Source organism: Dendrobates tinctorius, unplaced genomic scaffold (genome assembly GCF_039654945.1).
Source record: "Dendrobates tinctorius isolate UK_male_01 unplaced genomic scaffold, ASM3965494v1 ptg000003l, whole genome shotgun sequence".
Lineage (NCBI taxonomy): Eukaryota > Metazoa > Chordata > Amphibia > Anura > Dendrobatidae > Dendrobates > Dendrobates tinctorius.
Genome location: NW_027361671.1, coordinates 100,602,400 through 100,622,465, shown reverse-complemented (window position 1 = coordinate 100,622,465; position 20,066 = coordinate 100,602,400). Strand labels below are relative to the sequence as shown.

Genomic DNA, 20,066 nt, shown 5'->3' with positions numbered 1-20,066 from the left:
AGGAGGTCCCTTCCAACTCTACCATTCTATGATTCTGTAGACAGATGATAATTTGTTTTCAATGGACAACGCCTTTAAGATGATTCAGCATCACTGGCACAAAGTAATATAATAAATGCTTTTCTTCTTTCTTCAGATCATTACTTACAGTATATTACGAGAACCTTCACTAACACAGACTAATTCTCCACGAGGGGTCCACCAGCCGATAATGGCTATTTGTCCTTTTACAATTCCCTGGGCTTTTTATTAATTAATGTGCTCACTTACGTCACTTGGCTGGTAATCCTGCTTCTTGTTCTTAGTAAGTGTACCACATACTAAACATTCTTAGGTTTCTCTGCCGTGTCAAGGCCTGCACTTCATAAATGCAGGTCCATGTTCCTGCTGGGCTCCATACAAATCTCTGTATACCTTCTTGCGGAGGGCAGGCCACATTCCCACAGCCAGGATGGTGGTCCTCATCGCTTAATGAGATTCTCAAAAAGATCCTCAATCACTTGGGAGCAGGAGAAATACTTGGCTAAAGCTCCGGTTACATCACATTATGAGTAAGAATCTAACACACGTGATAATGAACTTTTATCAGGAGTTCAGAGCTGTAATCATCTGAATGAGATACAAGGGCGTTTATGGATTGTGCACGCACTAATGGGTGGATATGACAGGTCGAAGCAATCAATTGTCCATTACCTGGATGATATGGTAGCCACACTAGCACATGTATGTCCATTACCTGGATGACAAAGTAGCCACGCTAGCCCTGACATAACACATGTATGCCCATTACCAGGATGACAGAGTAGCCACACTAGCCCTGACATAACACATGTATGCCCATTACCAGGATGACAGAGTAGCCACGCTAGCCCTGACATAACACATGTATGCCCATTACCTGGATGACAGAGTAGCCACGCTAGCCCTGACATAACACATGTATGCCCATTACCTGGATGACAAAGTAGCCACGCTAGCCCTGACATTACACATGTATGCCCATTACCTGGATGACAAAGTAGCCACGCTAGCCCTGACATTACACATGTATGTCCATTACCAGGATTACAGAGTAGCCACGCTAGCCCTGACATTACACATGTATGCCCATTACCTGGATGATATGGTAGCCAAGCTAGCCCTAACATTACACATATATGCCCATTACCAGGATGACAGAGTAGCCACGCTAGCCCTGATATTACACATATATGCCCATTACCAGGATGACAGAGTAGCCACACTAGCCCTGACATTACACATGTATGCCCATTACCTGGATGACAAAGTAGCCACACTAGCCCTGATATTACACATGTATGCCCATTACCAGGATGACAGAGTAGCCACGCTAGCCCTGACATTACACATGTATGCCTATTACCTGGATGACAAAGTAGCCACACTAGCCCTGATATTACACATGTATGCCCATTACCAGGATGACAGAGTAGCCACGCTAGCCCTGACATAACACATGTATGCCCATTACCAGGATGACAGAGTAGCCACGCTAGCCCTGACATAACACATGTATGCCTATTACCTGGATGACAGAGTAGCCACACTAGCCCTGACATTACACATGTATGCCCATTACCTGGATGACAAAGTAGCCACACTAGCCCTGATATTACACATGTATGCCCATTACCAGGATGACAGAGTAGCCACGCTAGCCCTGACATAACACATGTATGCCTATTACCTGGATGACAGAGTAGCCACACTAGCCCTGACATAACACATGTATGCCCATTACCTGGATGACAAAGTAGCCACACTAGCCCTGATATTACACATGTATGCCCATTACCAGGATGACAGAGTAGCCACGCTAGCCCTGACATTACACATGTATGCCTATTACCTGGATGACAAAGTAGCCACACTAGCCCTGATATTACACATGTATGCCCATTACCAGGATGACAGAGTAGCCACGCTAGCCCTGACATAACACATGTATGCCCATTACCAGGATGACAGAGTAGCCACGCTAGCCCTGACATAACACATGTATGCCTATTACCTGGATGACAGAGTAGCCACGCTAGCCCTAACATTACACATATATGCCCATTACCAGGATGACAGAGTAGCCACGCTAGCCCTGACATTACACATGTATGCCCATTACCTGGATGACAAAGTAGCCACGCTAGCCCTGATATTACACATGTATGTCCATTACCAGGATTACAGAGTAGCCACGCTAGCCCTGACATTACACATGTATGCCAATTACCTGGATGATATGGTAGCCAAGCTAGCCCTAACATTACACATATATGCCCATTACCAGGATGACAGAGTAGCCACGCTAGCCCTGATATTACACATATATGCCCATTACCAGGATGACAGAGTAGCCACACTAGCCCTGACATTACACATGTATGCCCATTACCAGGATGACAGAGTAGCCACGCTAGCCCTGATATTACACATATATGCCCATTACCTGGATGACAGAGTAGCCACGCTAGCCCTGACATTACACATGTATGCCCATTACCTGGATGACAAAGTAGCCACGCTAGCCCTGATATTACACATGTATGTCCATTACCAGGATTACAGAGTAGCCACGCTAGCCCTGACATTACACATGTATGCCAATTACCTGGATGATATGGTAGCCAAGCTAGCCCTAACATTACACATATATGCCCATTACCAGGATGACAGAGTAGCCACGCTAGCCCTGATATTACACATATATGCCCATTACCTGGATGACAGAGTAGCCACACTAGCCCTGACATTACACATGTATGCCCATTACCTGGATGACAAAGTAGCCACACTAGCCCTGATATTACACATGTATGCCCATTACCAGGATGACAGAGTAGCCACGCTAGCCCTGACATTACACATGTATGCCTATTACCTGGATGACAAAGTAGCCACACTAGCCCTGATATTACACATGTATGCCCATTACCTGGATGACAAAGTAGCCACACTAGCCCTGGTATTACACATGTATTCCCATTAACTGGATGATGTGGTAGCCACACTAGCCCTGATATTACACATGTATGCCCATTACCTGGATGACAAAGTAGCCACGCTAGCCCTGACATAGCACATGTATGCCCATTTCCTGGATGACAAAGTAGCCACGCTAGCCCTGACATAGCACATGTATGCCCATTACCAGGATGACTGACAGAGTAGCCACACTAGCCCTGACATTACACATGTATGCCCATTACCAGGATGACATGGTAGCCACACTAGCCCTGACATTACACATGTATGTCCACTATCAGGATGACATGGTAGCCACGCTAGCCCTGATATTACACATGTATGTCCACTATCAGGATGACATGGTAGCCACACTAGCCCTGACATTACACATGTATGCCCATTACCAGGATGACATGGTAGCCACACTAGCCCTGACATTACACATGTATGTCCACTATCAGGATGACATGGTAGCCACACTAGCCCTGATATTACACATGTATGTCCACTATCAGGATGACAAAGTAGCCACGCTAGCCCTGACATAGCACATGTATGCCCATTACCAGGATGACTGACAGAGTAGCCACACTAGCCCTGACATTACACATGTATGCCCATTACCAGGATGACACGGTAGCCACACTAGCCCTGATATTACACATGTATGTCCACTATCAGGATGACACGGTAGCCACACTAGCCCTGACATTACACATGTATGTCCACTATCAGGATGACATGGTAGCCACACTAGCCCTGACATTACACATGTATGCCCATTACCAGGATGACATGGTAGCCACATTAGCCCTGACATTACACATGTATGTCCACTATCAGGATGACACGGTAGCCACACTAGCCCTGATATTACACATGTATGTCCACTATCAGGATGACACGGTAGCCACACTAGCCCTGATATTACACATGTATGTCCACTATCAGGATGACACGGTAGCCACACTAGCCCTGACATTACACATGTATGTCCACTATCAGGATGACACGGTAGCCACACTAGCCCTGATATTACACATGTATGCCCATTACCTGGATGACATGGACATAGCCCTGACAGGCCCCACAGAAGTCCCCACAGTGCTAATAATGCTGATGTGCAGCCCCAGCTCCCACCATGCTTCCTGCTGGCATTGCACTCTAGCGTTGTAGTGCTCCAGCAGATGGAGAGCAGCAGGTAGCCGGCTCCTGCCCCGGCCGTGGCCGCCTCTGGGTGGCATCACACATGCAGCCGCTGCTTACTCACGTACTTTTCGCTCTCTGCTTCGTTCTTCTGCTGAAAGGTGTCCACAGAGAAGAGTTTTCCGTGCCAGGCGTCCTCCCTCTGCAGCGGGATACCAGCTGGAGCCGTGCCCTCCTTCCTCTCTGTGGGTGGAAAAATTCACAGAAGCAGCATGACTATGGTGAACGAAGCCGGTGGCCCCGCCGGAGCCTGGCGGCGGCAGGGTTAATATCACAGAGCGCCGCCACAGCTGGAGGTGACAGTGTGACTGAGAGCGGCAGCGGCCGGCCGTGCTATACAGCGCCTGCCTCACAGCCGCCCCCTGGTGGCGGGAATGCCTGACAGGTGCAGGGGCTCCATGAACAGGAGGACAATGGCCTCTCACCCCGGCCGCCTGTAATAAAGTGACTGAGAATCCCAGTGATAGTGTGCATGGGCAGCAAATCACGAGCCGCTCGTGTTACATGTCCCGAGACCTTGGGGAACCTCGAGCTATAGAAGGAAAAACATTCGCACATTAACCCCTTTACGATGCAAACAAGACTCGTCTTTGCGTTTTCATTTTTTCCTTCTCAAAAGTCTTAACATTTTTAAATTCAAACTTGTATAGTTTTTTTTTTCACTTTCCCAGAAACATAACTTTTTTATTTTTACGAAAATGGAGCTGTATTAAGAGCTGTTTTTTTGCGTGTCCAGCTACAGCATTTTGAGGTTCACTACACACAGCGCCTCTTATGCCAATTTTTGGGGTAAGTTCAATTACCAAAGTAACGTCCATTCCAACATTTAATTTTTGGTTTCTTTTGTACCTTATGGTATAAATAATTCTGTGTTTTCATAGATGAGACTTTTACACACACAACAATACTGAATATGTTTATTTTTAATTTTAGGAAGTAGAAAGGGGTCAATCTAATTTTTAGACTTTTTAAAAAATATTTTGTAAAAGTTTTTTTTATCTTTTCACTTTAGTTTTTTTAAGTTTCTGTTAGAGACAGGTGCCAGCTGTACAGAACGGCAGGAACATTCCCTGTGTGGGGCGGCATCAGCTCCGGAGCCCAATCCATACACTCACACCCACTCCATGACGGATATATACATGGGACAGGAAGGGAGATAAAGGAACCTGTCATGCGATTCATGTTGCCCAAACCCGGGCAGCATGAATCAGAGTCTGGCCACACAACTCTCTGAAACACTCCGGCGTTTCAAAGAAAATATAGTTTGAAGATTCAGCTGGGGAGCATAGGAATAGACTACACTAGTCTGGTGCCATCACCATTGGCTTTTACCACTGCTGCTCCAGGTTATTGACAGTCCTCTCATACAGCTAGGGACCATAGTCAGAGTGGAGTCTAGTTCTACACAGTCCCCAATCAGCTTTTCCTGGCGATTGACAGGTCCCTTTCACAGCTAGGAACCATAGCTGGAGACCAGACTTGTCCAGTGCCACCCTGGGGGCTTTTCCTAGTGCCACTTCAGGTGATCGACAGGTCTCTCCCACAGCTAGGAACCATAGCCGGAGACAAGACTAGTCCAGTGCTGCTCTGGGGGCTTTTCCCAGTGCCACTTCAGGTGATCGACAGGTCTCAACCACAGCTAGGAACCATAGCTGGAGACAGGACTAGTCCAGTGCCACCCTGGGGGCTTTTCCCAGTGCCACTTCAGGTGATCGACAGGTCTCACCCACAGCTAGGAACCATAGCTGGAGACAGGACTAGTCCAGTGCCGCTCTGGAAGGCTTTACCCAGAGCCACTTCAAGTGATCGACAGGTCTCTCCCACAGCTAGGAACCATAGCTGGAGACAGGACTAGTCCAGTGCCGCTCCGGCAGGCTTTACCCAGAGCCACTTTAGGTGATTGACAGGTCTCTCCCACAGCTAGGAACCATAGCTGGAGACAGGACTAGTCCAGTGCCGCTCCGGCAGGCTTTGCCCAGAGCCACTTTAGGTGATTGACAGGTCTCTCGCTCTTATTCGTGCTGCCTATGGTTTCGGAAGCATGAATCAGGTGGCAGGTTCCCATTATACACTGTTTATAACCATGTGTGGCGGTGACTCCAGCCTGAAGATTACCTACTGTGCTGGATAGCAACTCCTCTGATAGTGGATAGGACTAATTCACATGGCCCTAAAGTGTCCTTATGTTCTAGTATTATGGCTGCCAGTCACAGCTAGTCAACAGGTGTCATTACCAGAACTAACAGCATCATAAGCAAATATCAGTTCAGGTCACAAGGCCATGATCAAGGCAGCATTTATAATACAGACTAGAAAATATGGCTGGTATAACTAATCATAAGGCTACATTCATACATCTGTGTGACTGCTCCCTTTTGAGAGAAACGGATAAATTTTACCTCAGGATTCATCCTAGCTGTTGCCATTTTTCTTCACTTAGAGATCTGCATGTTTCCAAGCTGATATAAAACGCTTGGATAGTCACATTTGTTTAAAGGGGTTGTTCACTACTAGGACAACCCCTTCTTAAACTAAATGTTATGCCCGATAACATAATAAAGCCTATACTCACCTCCCATGCCAGCGCCATGTCAGCACTCAAGCTCCCCGAGGCTGTGATGCGGTGTTGTGACGCCTGGCGCCCAATCAGCGCTGGCATCACTGTCTCCGCCTTCAGACAAACTGATCATGAAGTGGAAGTCTGGGCTGCATCTGATCCCTGGCTTCCTCTTCATGTTCAGTTTATCCAAAAGCGCTAATTGGGCGCCGGGAGTCACATGTCATAACAGCGCATCACCGCCTCAGGACAGCGAGCACCAACCCCGAGGGAACAGAACCGGCACAGAAGGTGAGTATAGGCTATATTATGTTATCGGGGCTAAACATTTAGTTTAAGAAGGGCTTGTCCTAGTAGTGGACAACCTCTTTAAAGTTATCACTAAGGAACAGATCCCTGAGATATGGACACAAACCGTAAGTGAATCGGAGGCCTTCTGATTTCCTCCATGTCTCATGGATCCCCACAGACTTGAATGGCCAAGACTAATCTGCAAATTGCATGAGAATAGGACCTGCTCTGAGCCTCACAGATCTCACCCTCGAACCCATGATTTTAAAGGATGAGTGAAAATATACAGTTGTGGCCAAAAGTATTGACACCCCTGCAATTTTTTCAGATAATACTCAGTTTCTTCCTGAAAATGATTGCAAACACAAATTCTTTGGTATTATTATCTTCATTTAATTTGTCTTAAATGAAAAAACACAAAAAGAATTGTCCTAAAGCCAAATTGGATATAATTCCACACCAAACGTAAAAAAGAGGGTGGACAAAAGTATTGGCACTGTTCGAAAAATCATGTGATGCTTCTCTAATTTGTGTAATTAACAGCACCTGTAACTTACCTGTGGCACCTAACAGGTGTTGGCAATAACTAGATCACACTTGCAGCCAGTCGACATGGATTAAAGTTGACTCAACCTCTGTCCTGTGTCCTTATGTGTACCACATTGAGCATGGAGAAAAGAAAGACGACCAAAGAACTGTCTGAGGACTTGAGAAACCAAATTGTGAGGAAGCATGAGCAATCTCAAGGCTACAAGTCCATCTCCAAAGACAAGAATGCTCCTGTGTTTACCGTGCGCAGTGTCATCAAGAAGTTTAAAGCCCATGGCACTGTGGCTAACCTCCCTAGATGTGGACGGAAAAGAAAAATTGACAAGAGATTTCAACGCAAGATTGTGCGGATGTTGGATAAAGAACCTCGACTAACATCCAAACAAGTTCAAGCTGCCCTGCAGTCCGAGGGTACAACAGTGTCAACCCGTACTATCCGTCGGCGTCTGAATGAAAAGGGACTGTATGGTAGGAGACCCAGGAAGACCCTACTTCTTACACCGAGACATAAAAAAGCCAAACTGGAGTTTGCCAAAACTTACCTAAAAAAGCCTAAAACGTTTTGGAAGAATGTTCTCTCGTCAGATGAGACAAAAGTAGAGCTTTTTGGGCAAACGCATCAACATAGAGTTTACAGGAGAAAAAAAGAGGCATTCAAAGAAAAGAACACGGTCCCTACACTCAAACATGGCGGAGGTTCCCTGATGTTTTGGGGTTGCTTTGCTGCCTCTGGCACTGGACTGCTTGACCGTGTGCATGGCTTTATGAAGTCTGAAGACTACCAACAAATTTTGCAGCATAATGTAGAGCTCAGTGTGAGAAAACTGGGTCTCAGAGGTCATGGGTCTTCCAGCAGGACAATGACCCAAAACACACTTCAAAAAGCACTAGAAAATGGTTTGAGAGAAAGCACTGGAGACTTTTAAGGTGGCCAACAACGAGTCCAGACCTGAATCCCATAGAACACCTGTGGAGAGATCTAAAATGGCAGTTTGGAGAAGACACCCTTCAAATATCAGGGACCTGGAGCAGTTTGCCAAAGAAAAATGGTCTAAAATTCCAGCAGAGCATTGTAAGAAACTCATTGATGGTTACCGGAAGCGGTTGGTCGCAGTTATTTTGGCTAAAGGTTGTGCAACCAAGTATTAGGCTGAGGGTGCCAATACTTTTGTCTGGCCCATTTTTGGAGTTTTGTGTGAAATGATCAATGTTTTGCTTTTTGCTTCATTCTCTTTTGTGTTTTTTCATTTAAGACAAATTAAATGAAGATAATAATACCAAAGAATTTGTGATTGCAATCATTTTCAGGAAGAAACTGAGTATTATCTGACAGAATTGCAGGGGTGTCAATACTTTTGGCCACAACTGTACATTCTACTCAGATGTGTGAATGTAGTCTTAAAAGGGTTATACATAGAACATTTTTTGGGGGGACAAAAACTGCAGTTGTTGATGTAGTTTTTGAGCCGAAGCCATATGTATATTCAATAGTATGTGAAATATAAAAGAAGCACTGATACTTCTCCTTCCTGTTGAATCCAATCTTGGCTTTTGATCAAAAACTGCATCAGAAATTGGAGTTGTGTTTAATAAAAATAAAACTAAAAGAAGTGTTGTGTGTGAAATTGTGGATTGTCATCTTCTTCCATCCCCAGAGCAGGTCTGGTCCTCTTTTGCCGCACAGTTATGACCAGCCGCCTCGCACAATGTGTTCTGTGTGGACCTCAGGTCACTTTCCCAATCTGAGACTATGAGACTCACATCATGGCTGTCATTGACTAACACTGACAAAACGACTTCAGAGTGGCACTGGAATCGGAAGTGGCAGCAATCTGGAAGTAGTTTGACACATGAACTGTGTACATAATAAGTATGGCTAAGAAATACATAAGAGAAACCACCAAACTGATTTCAAGGTATGTTCTAATTTTGTCAATTTCAATCAGTTTCAGACATGAAAATCAACTTATTTCTGCAGCAACGTGTGAACTTTTCTGCAACCTTTATTCAGATGAATCTGATAATCGCAGAAATTATTGGATCAAATCTGCTGCATAAGAATATATTTTAAAGTTTTAAAGGCAGGGTCAGATTGGCATGCCATGGGGTCACCAGTAAATTTGTCTCTGGGGGCCCACTGTTCACTTACATGCAAATAATATATTACCCTCATTTAACAAATGTAGCTGTACTTTTCCCCTGCCTCCCATCTTATTATTTTCCATGGGACAGTGTGCTCCTGCTTGATTGACAGTTTGGACTAGCAGCATGGTCACGCAGCCGCCCCATATGTGTGCTCTCCCAGCATCAGAAGAATACCTATGGTAATGAAGCTGACCCTGATCCTGCAATCCAGTCAGCTTCAGAGCAGCGCTTACAAGATCTATAGCAAAGCGTTTCCAAGCGCTGCGCTGCTTACAGACTTCAGAGGTGGTCAGTAACCTAGGCAGCAAGCAGTGAAGCTTAAAATTAAAAATCCTTTCTTTCTTGGAAATTGAGATTTTTTTAATAGCCAGTAAATTGCAGCAGTTTTTACAAGCATTTGCAGTTTTACCCAGTTATCATGGTGAGAAAACTCCTTTAATTGACTTCCAACATTAGTATCTGTGTGGTGAAATATTAGGAATTAATTAAACAGAATCTATTATGTCCAAAAAGGATTAATCTGCAGGTAAGAAGCATTAAAATCCTTCCAGGCTGACTTACTGGAGCAGCGGCTACAGGGAGGAAATTACCTTAGAACCGCCCTGAAGCTACAGACTTTCAGTCACTGGGGTGGTGCAGGAAGAAGTTATAGTCTACAGTCGGTCACTATAATGTGAGCATGGCTTTAATCACTCTCCGGCACTTTGATTGACAGCCCAGTGTGCACATACTGTACATGCTGAAGGAAGGCTGTCAAAGTGCCGAGGATTGATTACAGCTGCGCTTACTGTGTAGTGACTGTAGCCGCCCCATGCTTGCGTCTATGATTGGTGGTGAGCAAGTGCAGGGCGAATATAAATTCATTTTCTACCTGTATCCATTTCTTCAGTAAGGTAGCTAGGCAAGATTTTAACACTACCTCCAGATTTACCCTGTATCTGCATGTAAATAATGTTTTAGGACATAAGAGATCATATTGAACTTGAAACAATAAGTCTATTTTTTCTTCATAAAAGGACTATTTCCAACCAATATACATTCGGGGGTGTCTGACATTTTAGACCCACATGGATCCTGAGAATGAAGGAGTTGGATTGCTGCTTTAGTTCCATTATTATTTTTTGCAGTACACTGGACCCTCGTTATCCAGTTCACTTAAATTAGGCAGTGCTGCAGTTCACTGCACAGCAGATGACTTGGGAACTGTGTAAGGCTAGTTTCACACTAGTGTTTATTCCACGCAGTGCATGGCGCCGCTAAGCCCTGCCCCCTGCCGGCTCCCTGCCCGCCCCATCCGGTCATCACCGCCTACTATCGCACATGGACGCATGCGATCTGCGCACCCTATCTTTAGCATAGGGTGCGATGACCGGATGGGGCGGGCAGGGAGCCGGTAGGGGGCGGGGCTTAGCGGCGCCGTGCACTGCGTGGAATAAACGCTAGTGTGAAACTAGACTAAAATCCTGAAAAGGACTCAGTGCTATATCTTCTTTATTCTAGGGATTCGGGGCTCCAGAGGTTGTACCTCATCTGTACAGAAAGCGATGGCATAACAGAAATATGGCACTAATTTATAGCATGGCATGTAATTACCCCTTTAATCTTGAAAGCATATATAGCCACATTGGTGAGATACTGCACTATTGGAGTTAAGCTTGGAACTTTGACAAGAAATATGTAAGCACAGAACTAATATAATAACATGAGATACAGTTCTTACTCTGGAGTGCATTCACCCCTATGCAATAATATAAGGCATTTTCCAGAAACAGAGCACAAATAACATTGAAATTGCAGCACCAAGAAGGAAAAGTTGAGGAGTTATGGAAATCACTGGATCGATAGCATGCTACTGATATGCGAGTGATGAAGTAGGAACAAAACATCTCGAGTTATTCAATATTAAGCATTTGCACCTTGTGTAGGAATACAAGCACTTATACTCCTTAGCTAGTATAAATGAGGTTATCAACTCGTTCCCGACATATGACATACTGGTACGTCATAGGTTGGCTCCCTGACTTTGATGTGGGCACAGAAGCTGCGTCGGCATCTCTGCCAGCCATCGTCTGCCACTAACAGCTGCGTGTGGGTCCAAGCTCTGTCCGTGGCTGTTAACCTGTTAAATGCCGCTGTCAATCAGTGATAGCGGCATTTACAATGTGCTGATGGGGCTGAATCCAGACCTTCATTAGAATGGTGCAGATTGCTGGGGAATCTGCATACATAAAATCTGTGTAGCACTGTATGTGTTGCAACCCACGTCAGTGGTAGGATGGCGCCTAAAAATCAAAACATTAGAACTGAAGTTTTTCGGCCACTGCAACAGCACAAAAATGTAATAAGAGTTGATTAAAACATCATACCAACCCCAAAATAGTATCAATAAAAACATTGGCTCTGGGCACAAATAACATGCCCTCACACAGCAACCTCTCCTGAAAATTGAAAATCTTACAGCTCTCGGAAAATGGAGACACAAGGAAAAATTTATTAATTTATTTAATTTTTAAAATCTGAATTTTTTTTCACCACATAAAGAAAACAAAAACTATATATGTTTGGCATCACCGTAATTGTACTAACCTGGGGCATCATAATGCCAGGTCATTTTTACTGTAAAATGAACACTGTAAATAAAAAATCCAAAAGACAATTGCGGAATTGTCTGCTATTTTGCATAGCCTGCGTTTGTTCTCACTTTCCACATGATAAAATGGATGGTGTCATTGTCATTCAATAGTACAACTCGTCCCACAATAAAAAACAGAAGTCACAGAAAAATTAAAAAGTTATGGCTCTTAAGGCCCTGTCCCAGCGATCCCACCAACGATCCGACATGAATGGGATCGCTGGGACATCATTAGGCTGATCGCTGGTGAGCTGTCACATAGACAGCCCCTCCAGCGATCAGGACCAGTGAGCAAGCTGGTTTCTAATGTCAACAGCGGGTATCTAAGAGCTGCGCGGCTCTTGGATACCCGCTGTTTACCCTAGATACCAGCGTGCACGCTGGTATCCAACATAAACATCGGTTAACTAAGAGCAGTGTGGCTCTTGGATATCCGCTGTTTACCCTAGATACCAGCGTGCGCTGGTATCAAGGGTAAACAGTGGGTATCCAAGAGCCGTGCGGCTCTTAGCTACCCGATGTTTCCGTTGGAAACCAGCGTCCAGCGTCGCTGATCGCTGGTCTCTCTCTGCCACACGCAGCGATGAGTGCTGGCCAGTGGGAGACCAACGATCGAAAAATGTCCCAGGACTATCGTGCACGATCAGCGATACCCGGCAGGGGGGGCCGGTCGCTGATCCCCGTTACACACAGCGATATCGTTGGAGATATGGCTGATGCGTCACAAAATCAGCGATCTCGCTGTGTGTGACGGGGCCCTTAGAATAGAGGGAGTAAAAAACAAAAGTGCAAAAATGGAAAATTGAGGAATGTTCTAACACGACGAATGCACTTGGGCAAACAAATCAAGATCCAATGCTGGCAGTCCCCTGGACAATTGCTGACTACAGTAATGATGTCACAGTTGTGCTTGATGGGAGAAAAGGCCGGAAACGCTGCAGGCCTTGGTAGAATGATAATAGCACACAGGTTGCTCACAGTAGCACAAGCAACATTCAGCCTGTGGTGTTAGTGTTGAAAAATGGCTCCTGGAATGCTTTAGAAAAATGGCTGTACTACTGGGTCCACAACCAAATCAATGTAATGCCAATGCAGTTAGTGCACCTGAATGAAGACTATGAGGTCCAGTGTGATGTCCCATCATGAAGGCCTCTTCACTGCGTTGTGCACTTGGTTTACAACTATTTTTGTATCCAAAACAAAAGTAGGACTCATTGTTCAAAAAGCTTTATCTACAATCCAAACTCTATTTCCTTCTTGCTATGCACCATGGTAGCTCTTCATAGCAGCTGCGACAAGGTTAATGGAAAATCTGGTAGCTGAACATCTGGCTCGTAGTCCAATGTTGCGTAAATGTCTACTAATGGTTTGCCGAGATGCTGTTTAGACTTTGTATGTGATGCTCAATTTTACTTGCAATACAGAATAAATCAGTCGTGGAACCAATGGTAGGGCCGTTTCTCCAAAGTGTCCCAGGAGCCATTTGTCGACAATATAAAACGCGGAACATTGTTGCCCCTGGTACTTTAAGCAGCCTGCGTGGCTTGAACATACTACCATGGGCTGCATCATTTTCGGACTTGTCTCCCATTGAGCAGATCTGGGAAATCATTATTGTTTTACATGCCACAGTGCATGTAGCGTGGAAGAACATTCCTCAGACAACCATTCATATCATTAATGATAACATGCCAAAGCGCGTAAGTGCAAGGAGATCTGCTTGTGATGCTCACACGCAATACTGAATATCTAGATGTTTTGAAAGTTTTGTTTCCTTTTTTAAGTAACTTGTATATAAGTAACATGTCTATCGATCCTGTGATTTCCATAATTCTACTATTTTTCCTTCTTGGAGTTGCAATTTAAATGTTGATGAGTATAGTTGTAATTTTGCTAAGTAGCAAATATACGAATTTATTATTTCAGGATAAAATCCTTTACTTTAGTTAGAAACTATGAAACAGTGAAGATTTGGTTAATATTTTTTAAAGCCTTTTCTTGAAGTCGAGCCTTTGAAACTTCTAAAGGTAGCTCTTAGTGAAGATCAGAACAGACATTTGACCTTAGTGTTTCATTAAACTGTACCTGCCATGTCTGATAACGCTATTAACCTGCAGATATTGGTTTAATCTACAATCTGCATTATGAAGGTGGCGGTCCGCAGAACTGGGAGCTGCCGGCTTTCAGTCATGCAGATGATCCCAGAGCAATTAAAGTCACTGCTCACAGCACTGAGAACGTCAGCTGTAAACATGTACCAGCACTGACTGACAGCTGGCTCTGTACAGATGCACAGTGGAGCCTACTGTCAATCAGTGCCAGGCTCTGCTTATAGCCATAGCTCTCAGTGCTCTGACCAGTGACTGTAATTGCTATAATTGTACACTAATTGCTTCGGACATTCCTGCATGACTGAAAGCCGGCAGCTCCCTGGACAAATGAAGTCCATTTTCTCCCGGGAGCCGCACTTTCTGTACTGCAGCTGGACAACTCCATAACGCTATTATCCTGCAGGTTAACCCTATAGCTGCAGGTGAATAGCTTTATTGGACATTCCCTTTAAGAGAAAAGCAAAGTCAGATTTGTGAGGCAGTTTCTCATCTCTTTATACAGTAATGATAAGACATGCTTAGGTAAGACCTGTCCAAGGAGGCATATTTTTCTTATTAGAATTGCTCTCTTGTTCTTCCCACGAATGAGAATGCATCCAGCGTGGAAAAAAGAAGGTAAAAGAGTAGATAGAAGTACTTAATAAAAGGACAAGACAATGATCTACCCACATATCTGCCAGATGATCTTCAGAATTTAAATCTGTAAAGATATAGTGGTGCTCGAAAGATTGTGAATCCTTCAGAATTTTGTTATATTTCTGCATAAATTTGACCTGTAACTACATCAGATTTTCACACAAGTCATCAATGTAGATAAAGAGATACAAACTAGTCAAAAATATTAGACTTATCAATTTTTTAACTGATGAAAATTATCCAATTTCATGTCTGTGAGCAGGAAAAATATGTGAACCTTTGCTTTCAGTATCTGGTGTTACCCCCTTAAGCCGCTATAACGGCATCTAAACTTTTCTGGTAATTGTTGATTAGCCCTGCACATCAGTTTGAATAAATTTTAGCCCATTCCTCGCTACAAAACAGCTTCAACTCTGTTATGTTGGTGGATTTTCTCCCATGACCTGCACACTTTAGGTCCTTCCTCAACATTTCTATAGGATTAGGGTCAGGAGTCAGGGCTATGATTTGGCCATTCCAAAACTTTAACTTTATTCCTCTATAACAAATTTTTTATAGAACGATTTGTTTGCTTTGGGTCGTCCTCATGCTGCATGATCCATGTTCTCTTGAGACTCAGCTTATATAGAGGTGCTCTTATATTTTCCTTTAAGATATGCTGAAAGAATTTAGAATTAATTATTCCATTAATGATGTCGACACATTGTGAATCCTGATGGAGCAAAGCAGAACCAAACTATAAGACTACCATCATGTTTCACAGAAGGTATGAGTTTTTTATACTCTAAGGTCACATGTACACTCACTGGCCACTTTATTAGGTACACCTGTCCAACTGTGTGTTAAGACTTAATTTCTAATCAGCCAATCACATGGCGGCAACTCAGTGCATTTAGGCATGTAGACATGGTCAAGACAATCTCCTGCAGTTCAAACCGAGCATCAGTATGGGGAAGAAAGGTGATTTGAGTGCCTTTGAACGTGGCAAGATTGTTGGTGCCAGAAGGGCTGGTCTGAGTATTTCAGAAACTGCTGATCTACTGGGATTTTCACGCACAACCATCTCTAGGGTTTACAGAGAATGGTCCGAAAAAGAAAAAAAATCCAGTGAGCGGCAGTTCTGTGGCCGGAAATGCCTTGTTGATGCCAGAGGTCAGAGGAGAATGGGCATACTGGTTCGAGCTGATAGAAAGGCAACAGTGACTCAAATTGCCACCCGTTACAACCAAGGTAGGCAGAAGAGCATCTCTGAACGCACAGTGCGTCGAACTTTGAGGCAGATGGGCTACAGCAGCAGAAGACCACACTGGGTACCACTCCTCTCAGCTAAGAACAGGCATCTGATGGCTACTTTCAGCAGGATAATGCGCCATGTCATAAAGCTCGAATCATCTCAGATTGGTTTCTTGAACATGACAATGAGTTCACTGTACTCAAATGGCCTCCTCAGTCACCAGATCTCAATCCAATAGAGCATCTTTGGGATGTGGTGGAACGGGAGATTTGCATCAGGGATGTGCAGCCGACAAATCTGCGCCAACTGTGTGATGCCATCATGTCAATATGGTCCAAAATCTCTGAGGAATGCTTCCAGCACCTTGTTGAATCTCTGCCACGAAGAATTGAGGCAGTTCTGAAGGCAAAAGGGGGTCCAACCCGTTACTAGCATGGTGTACCTAATAAAGTGGCCAGTGAGTGTATATGTTGAGTCTCTGGTGAGATTTTCAGCTCATCATTTGCAAGTCAAAATCAGGATTGGAACAGATAGAGGAAAAGTATAATAAAAACTTGTGCACCACTTCTGAATTTTTACCCACTCCTGATTTTGGCTTACAAATACAGAAGTAGAAAACTCATAAAATACTCAACATGTGCATATGGCCTAATGCAGTAGTTTTCTTTCTCTGAACATAATGCTACTCATTTAAACTGAAAAGCTCTATTTTGGTCTCATCCATCCACAAAACATAGTTCCAATAGCTACAGGTACTCCTCACAAAATTAGAATATCATCAAAAAGTTAATTTATTTCAGTTCTTCTTTACAAATAGTGATCTATTTCAAGTGTTTATTTCTGTTTATGTTGATGATTATGGCTTACAGCCAATGAAAACCCAAAAGTCATTATCTCAGTAAATTAGAATAATTAACAAAAAACACCTGCAAAGGCTTCCTAAGTGTTTAAAAGGGCCCCTTTAGTCTGTTTCAGTAGGCTTCACAATCATGGGGAAGACTGCTGACTTGACAGATGTCCAGAAGGCAGTCATTGACACACTCCACAAGGAGGGTAAGCCACAAAAGGTCATTGCTAAAGAAGCTGGCTGTTCACAAAGTGCTGTATCCAAGCATATTAATGGAACGCTGAGTGGAAGGAAAAGTGTGGTAGAAAAAGGCGCACAAGCAACCGGGATAACCGCGGCCTTGAAAGGATTGTTAAAAAAAGGCCATTCAAAATTTTAGGGGAGATTCACAAGGAGTGGACTGCTGCTGGAGCCATTGCTTCAAGAGCCACCACACACGGACGAATCCAGTACATGGGCTACAATTGTCGCATTCCTTGTGTCAAGCCACTCATGACCAATAGACAACGCCAGAAGCATCTTATCTGGGTCAAGGAGAAAAAGAACTGGACTGTTGCTCAGTGGTCCAAGGTGGTGTTTTCAGATGAAAGTAAATTTTGAATTTAATTTGGAAATCAAGGTCCCAGACTCTGGAGGAAGAGTGGAGAGACACACAATCCAAGCTGCTTGAGTGATGGTTTGGGGAGCCATGTCATCTGCTGGTCTAGGTACACTGTGTTTTTATCAAGACCAAAGTCAGTGCAGCCGTCTACCAGGAAATTTTAGTGCACTTCATGCTTCCCTCTGCCGACAAGCTTTTTGGAGATGGAAATTTCTTTCTCCAGCAGGACTTGCCACCTGTCCACACTGCCAAAAGTACTAATACCTGGTTTAAAAACAACAGTATCATTGTGCTTGATTGGCCTGCAAACTCACCTGACCTTAACCCCATAGAGAATCTATGGGGTATTGTCAAGAGAAAGATGAGAGACACCAGACCCAACAATGCAGACAAGCTGAAGGCTGCTATCAAAGCAACCTGGGCATCCATAACACCTCAGCAGTGCCACAGGCTGATTGCCTCCATGCCACGCAGCATTGATGCAGTAATTGATGCAAAAGAAGTCTCAACCAAGTATTGAGTGCATTTACTGAACATACATTTCAATAGGCCAACATTTCGGATTTTAAAATCATTCAAACTGGTGTTATCAAGTATTCTAATTTACTGAGATAATGACTTTTGGGTTTTCACTGGCTGTAAAGCATAATCATCAACATTAACAGAAACAAACACTTGAAATAGATCATTCGGTTTGTAATGACTCTATATAATAAACGATTTTTCACTTTTTGTATTGAAGAACTGAAATAAATTAAAATTTTGATGATATTCTTATTTTGTGAGATGCACCTGCATCTGGGTTGTCCAGGTGATTTGCAGCAAATGGTAGACAGGCAACAATATTATTTTTGGAGAGCAGTGACTTCTTCTTGCAATCATGCTATGCACATCATTATTGTTCAGTGTCCTCTTTATGATGGATTCATGAACATTAACTCTGACAAAGAGACCTTTGGTTATTTAGAATATATCTCGGGTTCGATTGAGATCTGATAGATTTTTATATAACTTACTTTTGAAGTGATCTTTGATGGTCGACCACTTCTTGGAAGTAGATTAATGGTCTTCAATTTCTTCCATTTGTGCACAGTCTGTCTGATTGTGAATTGTTGGAGTCCAAACTTTTTATAGATGGTTTTGTAACTTTTTTTCTAGCCTGATCAGCATAAACAATTTTCCATCTGAAGTCCTCAGAAATCTATTTTATTTTTGCCATGGTACATTTCAACAAACATGTGTTGTGAAGTTAAGACTTTACTAAATCCCTGTTCTTTAAAAGGGTTGTCTGGTCCAAGTTAATAAGTCTGCAGTCACTCAGGTCGGAAACCAGTGTGAGCTGGGTAGATTCTTAAGTCTGCAGTCACACATAGTAACTGCAGACTTATTGATTTAGACAACCCCTTTAAATAAAACAGGTCGTCCACTCACACCTGCATCCGATTGTTTGAAAACACCTAATTTCACCTTCACATTATCTGATAATCCTAAAGGTTCACATACTTTTGTCACTTATAGACATGCGATATTGGATCATTTTCAAATAAAAAAAAAAAATGAAAAAATAGTTTTGACTTTTTTTTTAATTTTGTTCCCTTTTTCTACTTTTATATACTTGTTTTAAAATTTAGGTCAAATTTATTAAAAAAATATAGAATATCATGAAGGGTTCACCAACTTTTCAGCACCAATGTATGCCCAAACCTTGCAGGCTTGTTAATGAAATTTCTGCAACTGAAAAAAATAATTACATTCAAGCATAGGGATTTCTGCAATTTCTATTTAAATTAATAACACTGGTTTGAAAAAAATTTGGCAAAATGTCTTTCGCATGTGGAGCATTTGCTACAGATTCGGTTGTTTTTGACAGAAAAATAGCACACCGGCAACAAATAGGACGGCGAAAACGATGAATGATGAGCATTGTAGCAAAACCTAATGGACCCCTTTATAAATAAAAGGAGTCTATCGGGTGTTGCTAGTGTCTGTCCGGCACAGCATTGTGATAAACAGAAGCCAAAACCTCAGGAATAAATGGAGCCTATGTTTTACTCTTGTTCTGCTCTAAAACTGGTGCATCTTGAATGTGTTACATATGTCTGTCAATATTACCTGTACTGACCCCTCGCCCTGCATTAAACCACCTTCTGTATGGACACACGATGCATTAAGGTTCCCATTTGTTAATTATGCTAATTATAATTTCTATGAAGAGGTGCATTATCAACTTTTGTATCTTTGCTTACTTCTACGTTTTGTCAGAATAATCAATTTC

The 20,066-nt window shown here is 43.3% G+C and overlaps 1 protein-coding gene across 1 annotated transcript in view; it reads right to left on the bottom strand.

Moving 5' to 3' along the window:
- CUX2 (cut like homeobox 2) overlaps window positions 1–20,066 on the bottom strand; it is a 642,019-nt gene that overhangs the window by 160,993 nt on the left and 460,960 nt on the right. The window contains exon 6 of the mRNA XM_073564137.1: window positions 4,257–4,371. Within this exon, the coding sequence (XP_073420238.1) occupies window positions 4,257–4,371 (115 nt within the window). The remainder of the gene's footprint in view (window positions 1–4,256; window positions 4,372–20,066) is intronic.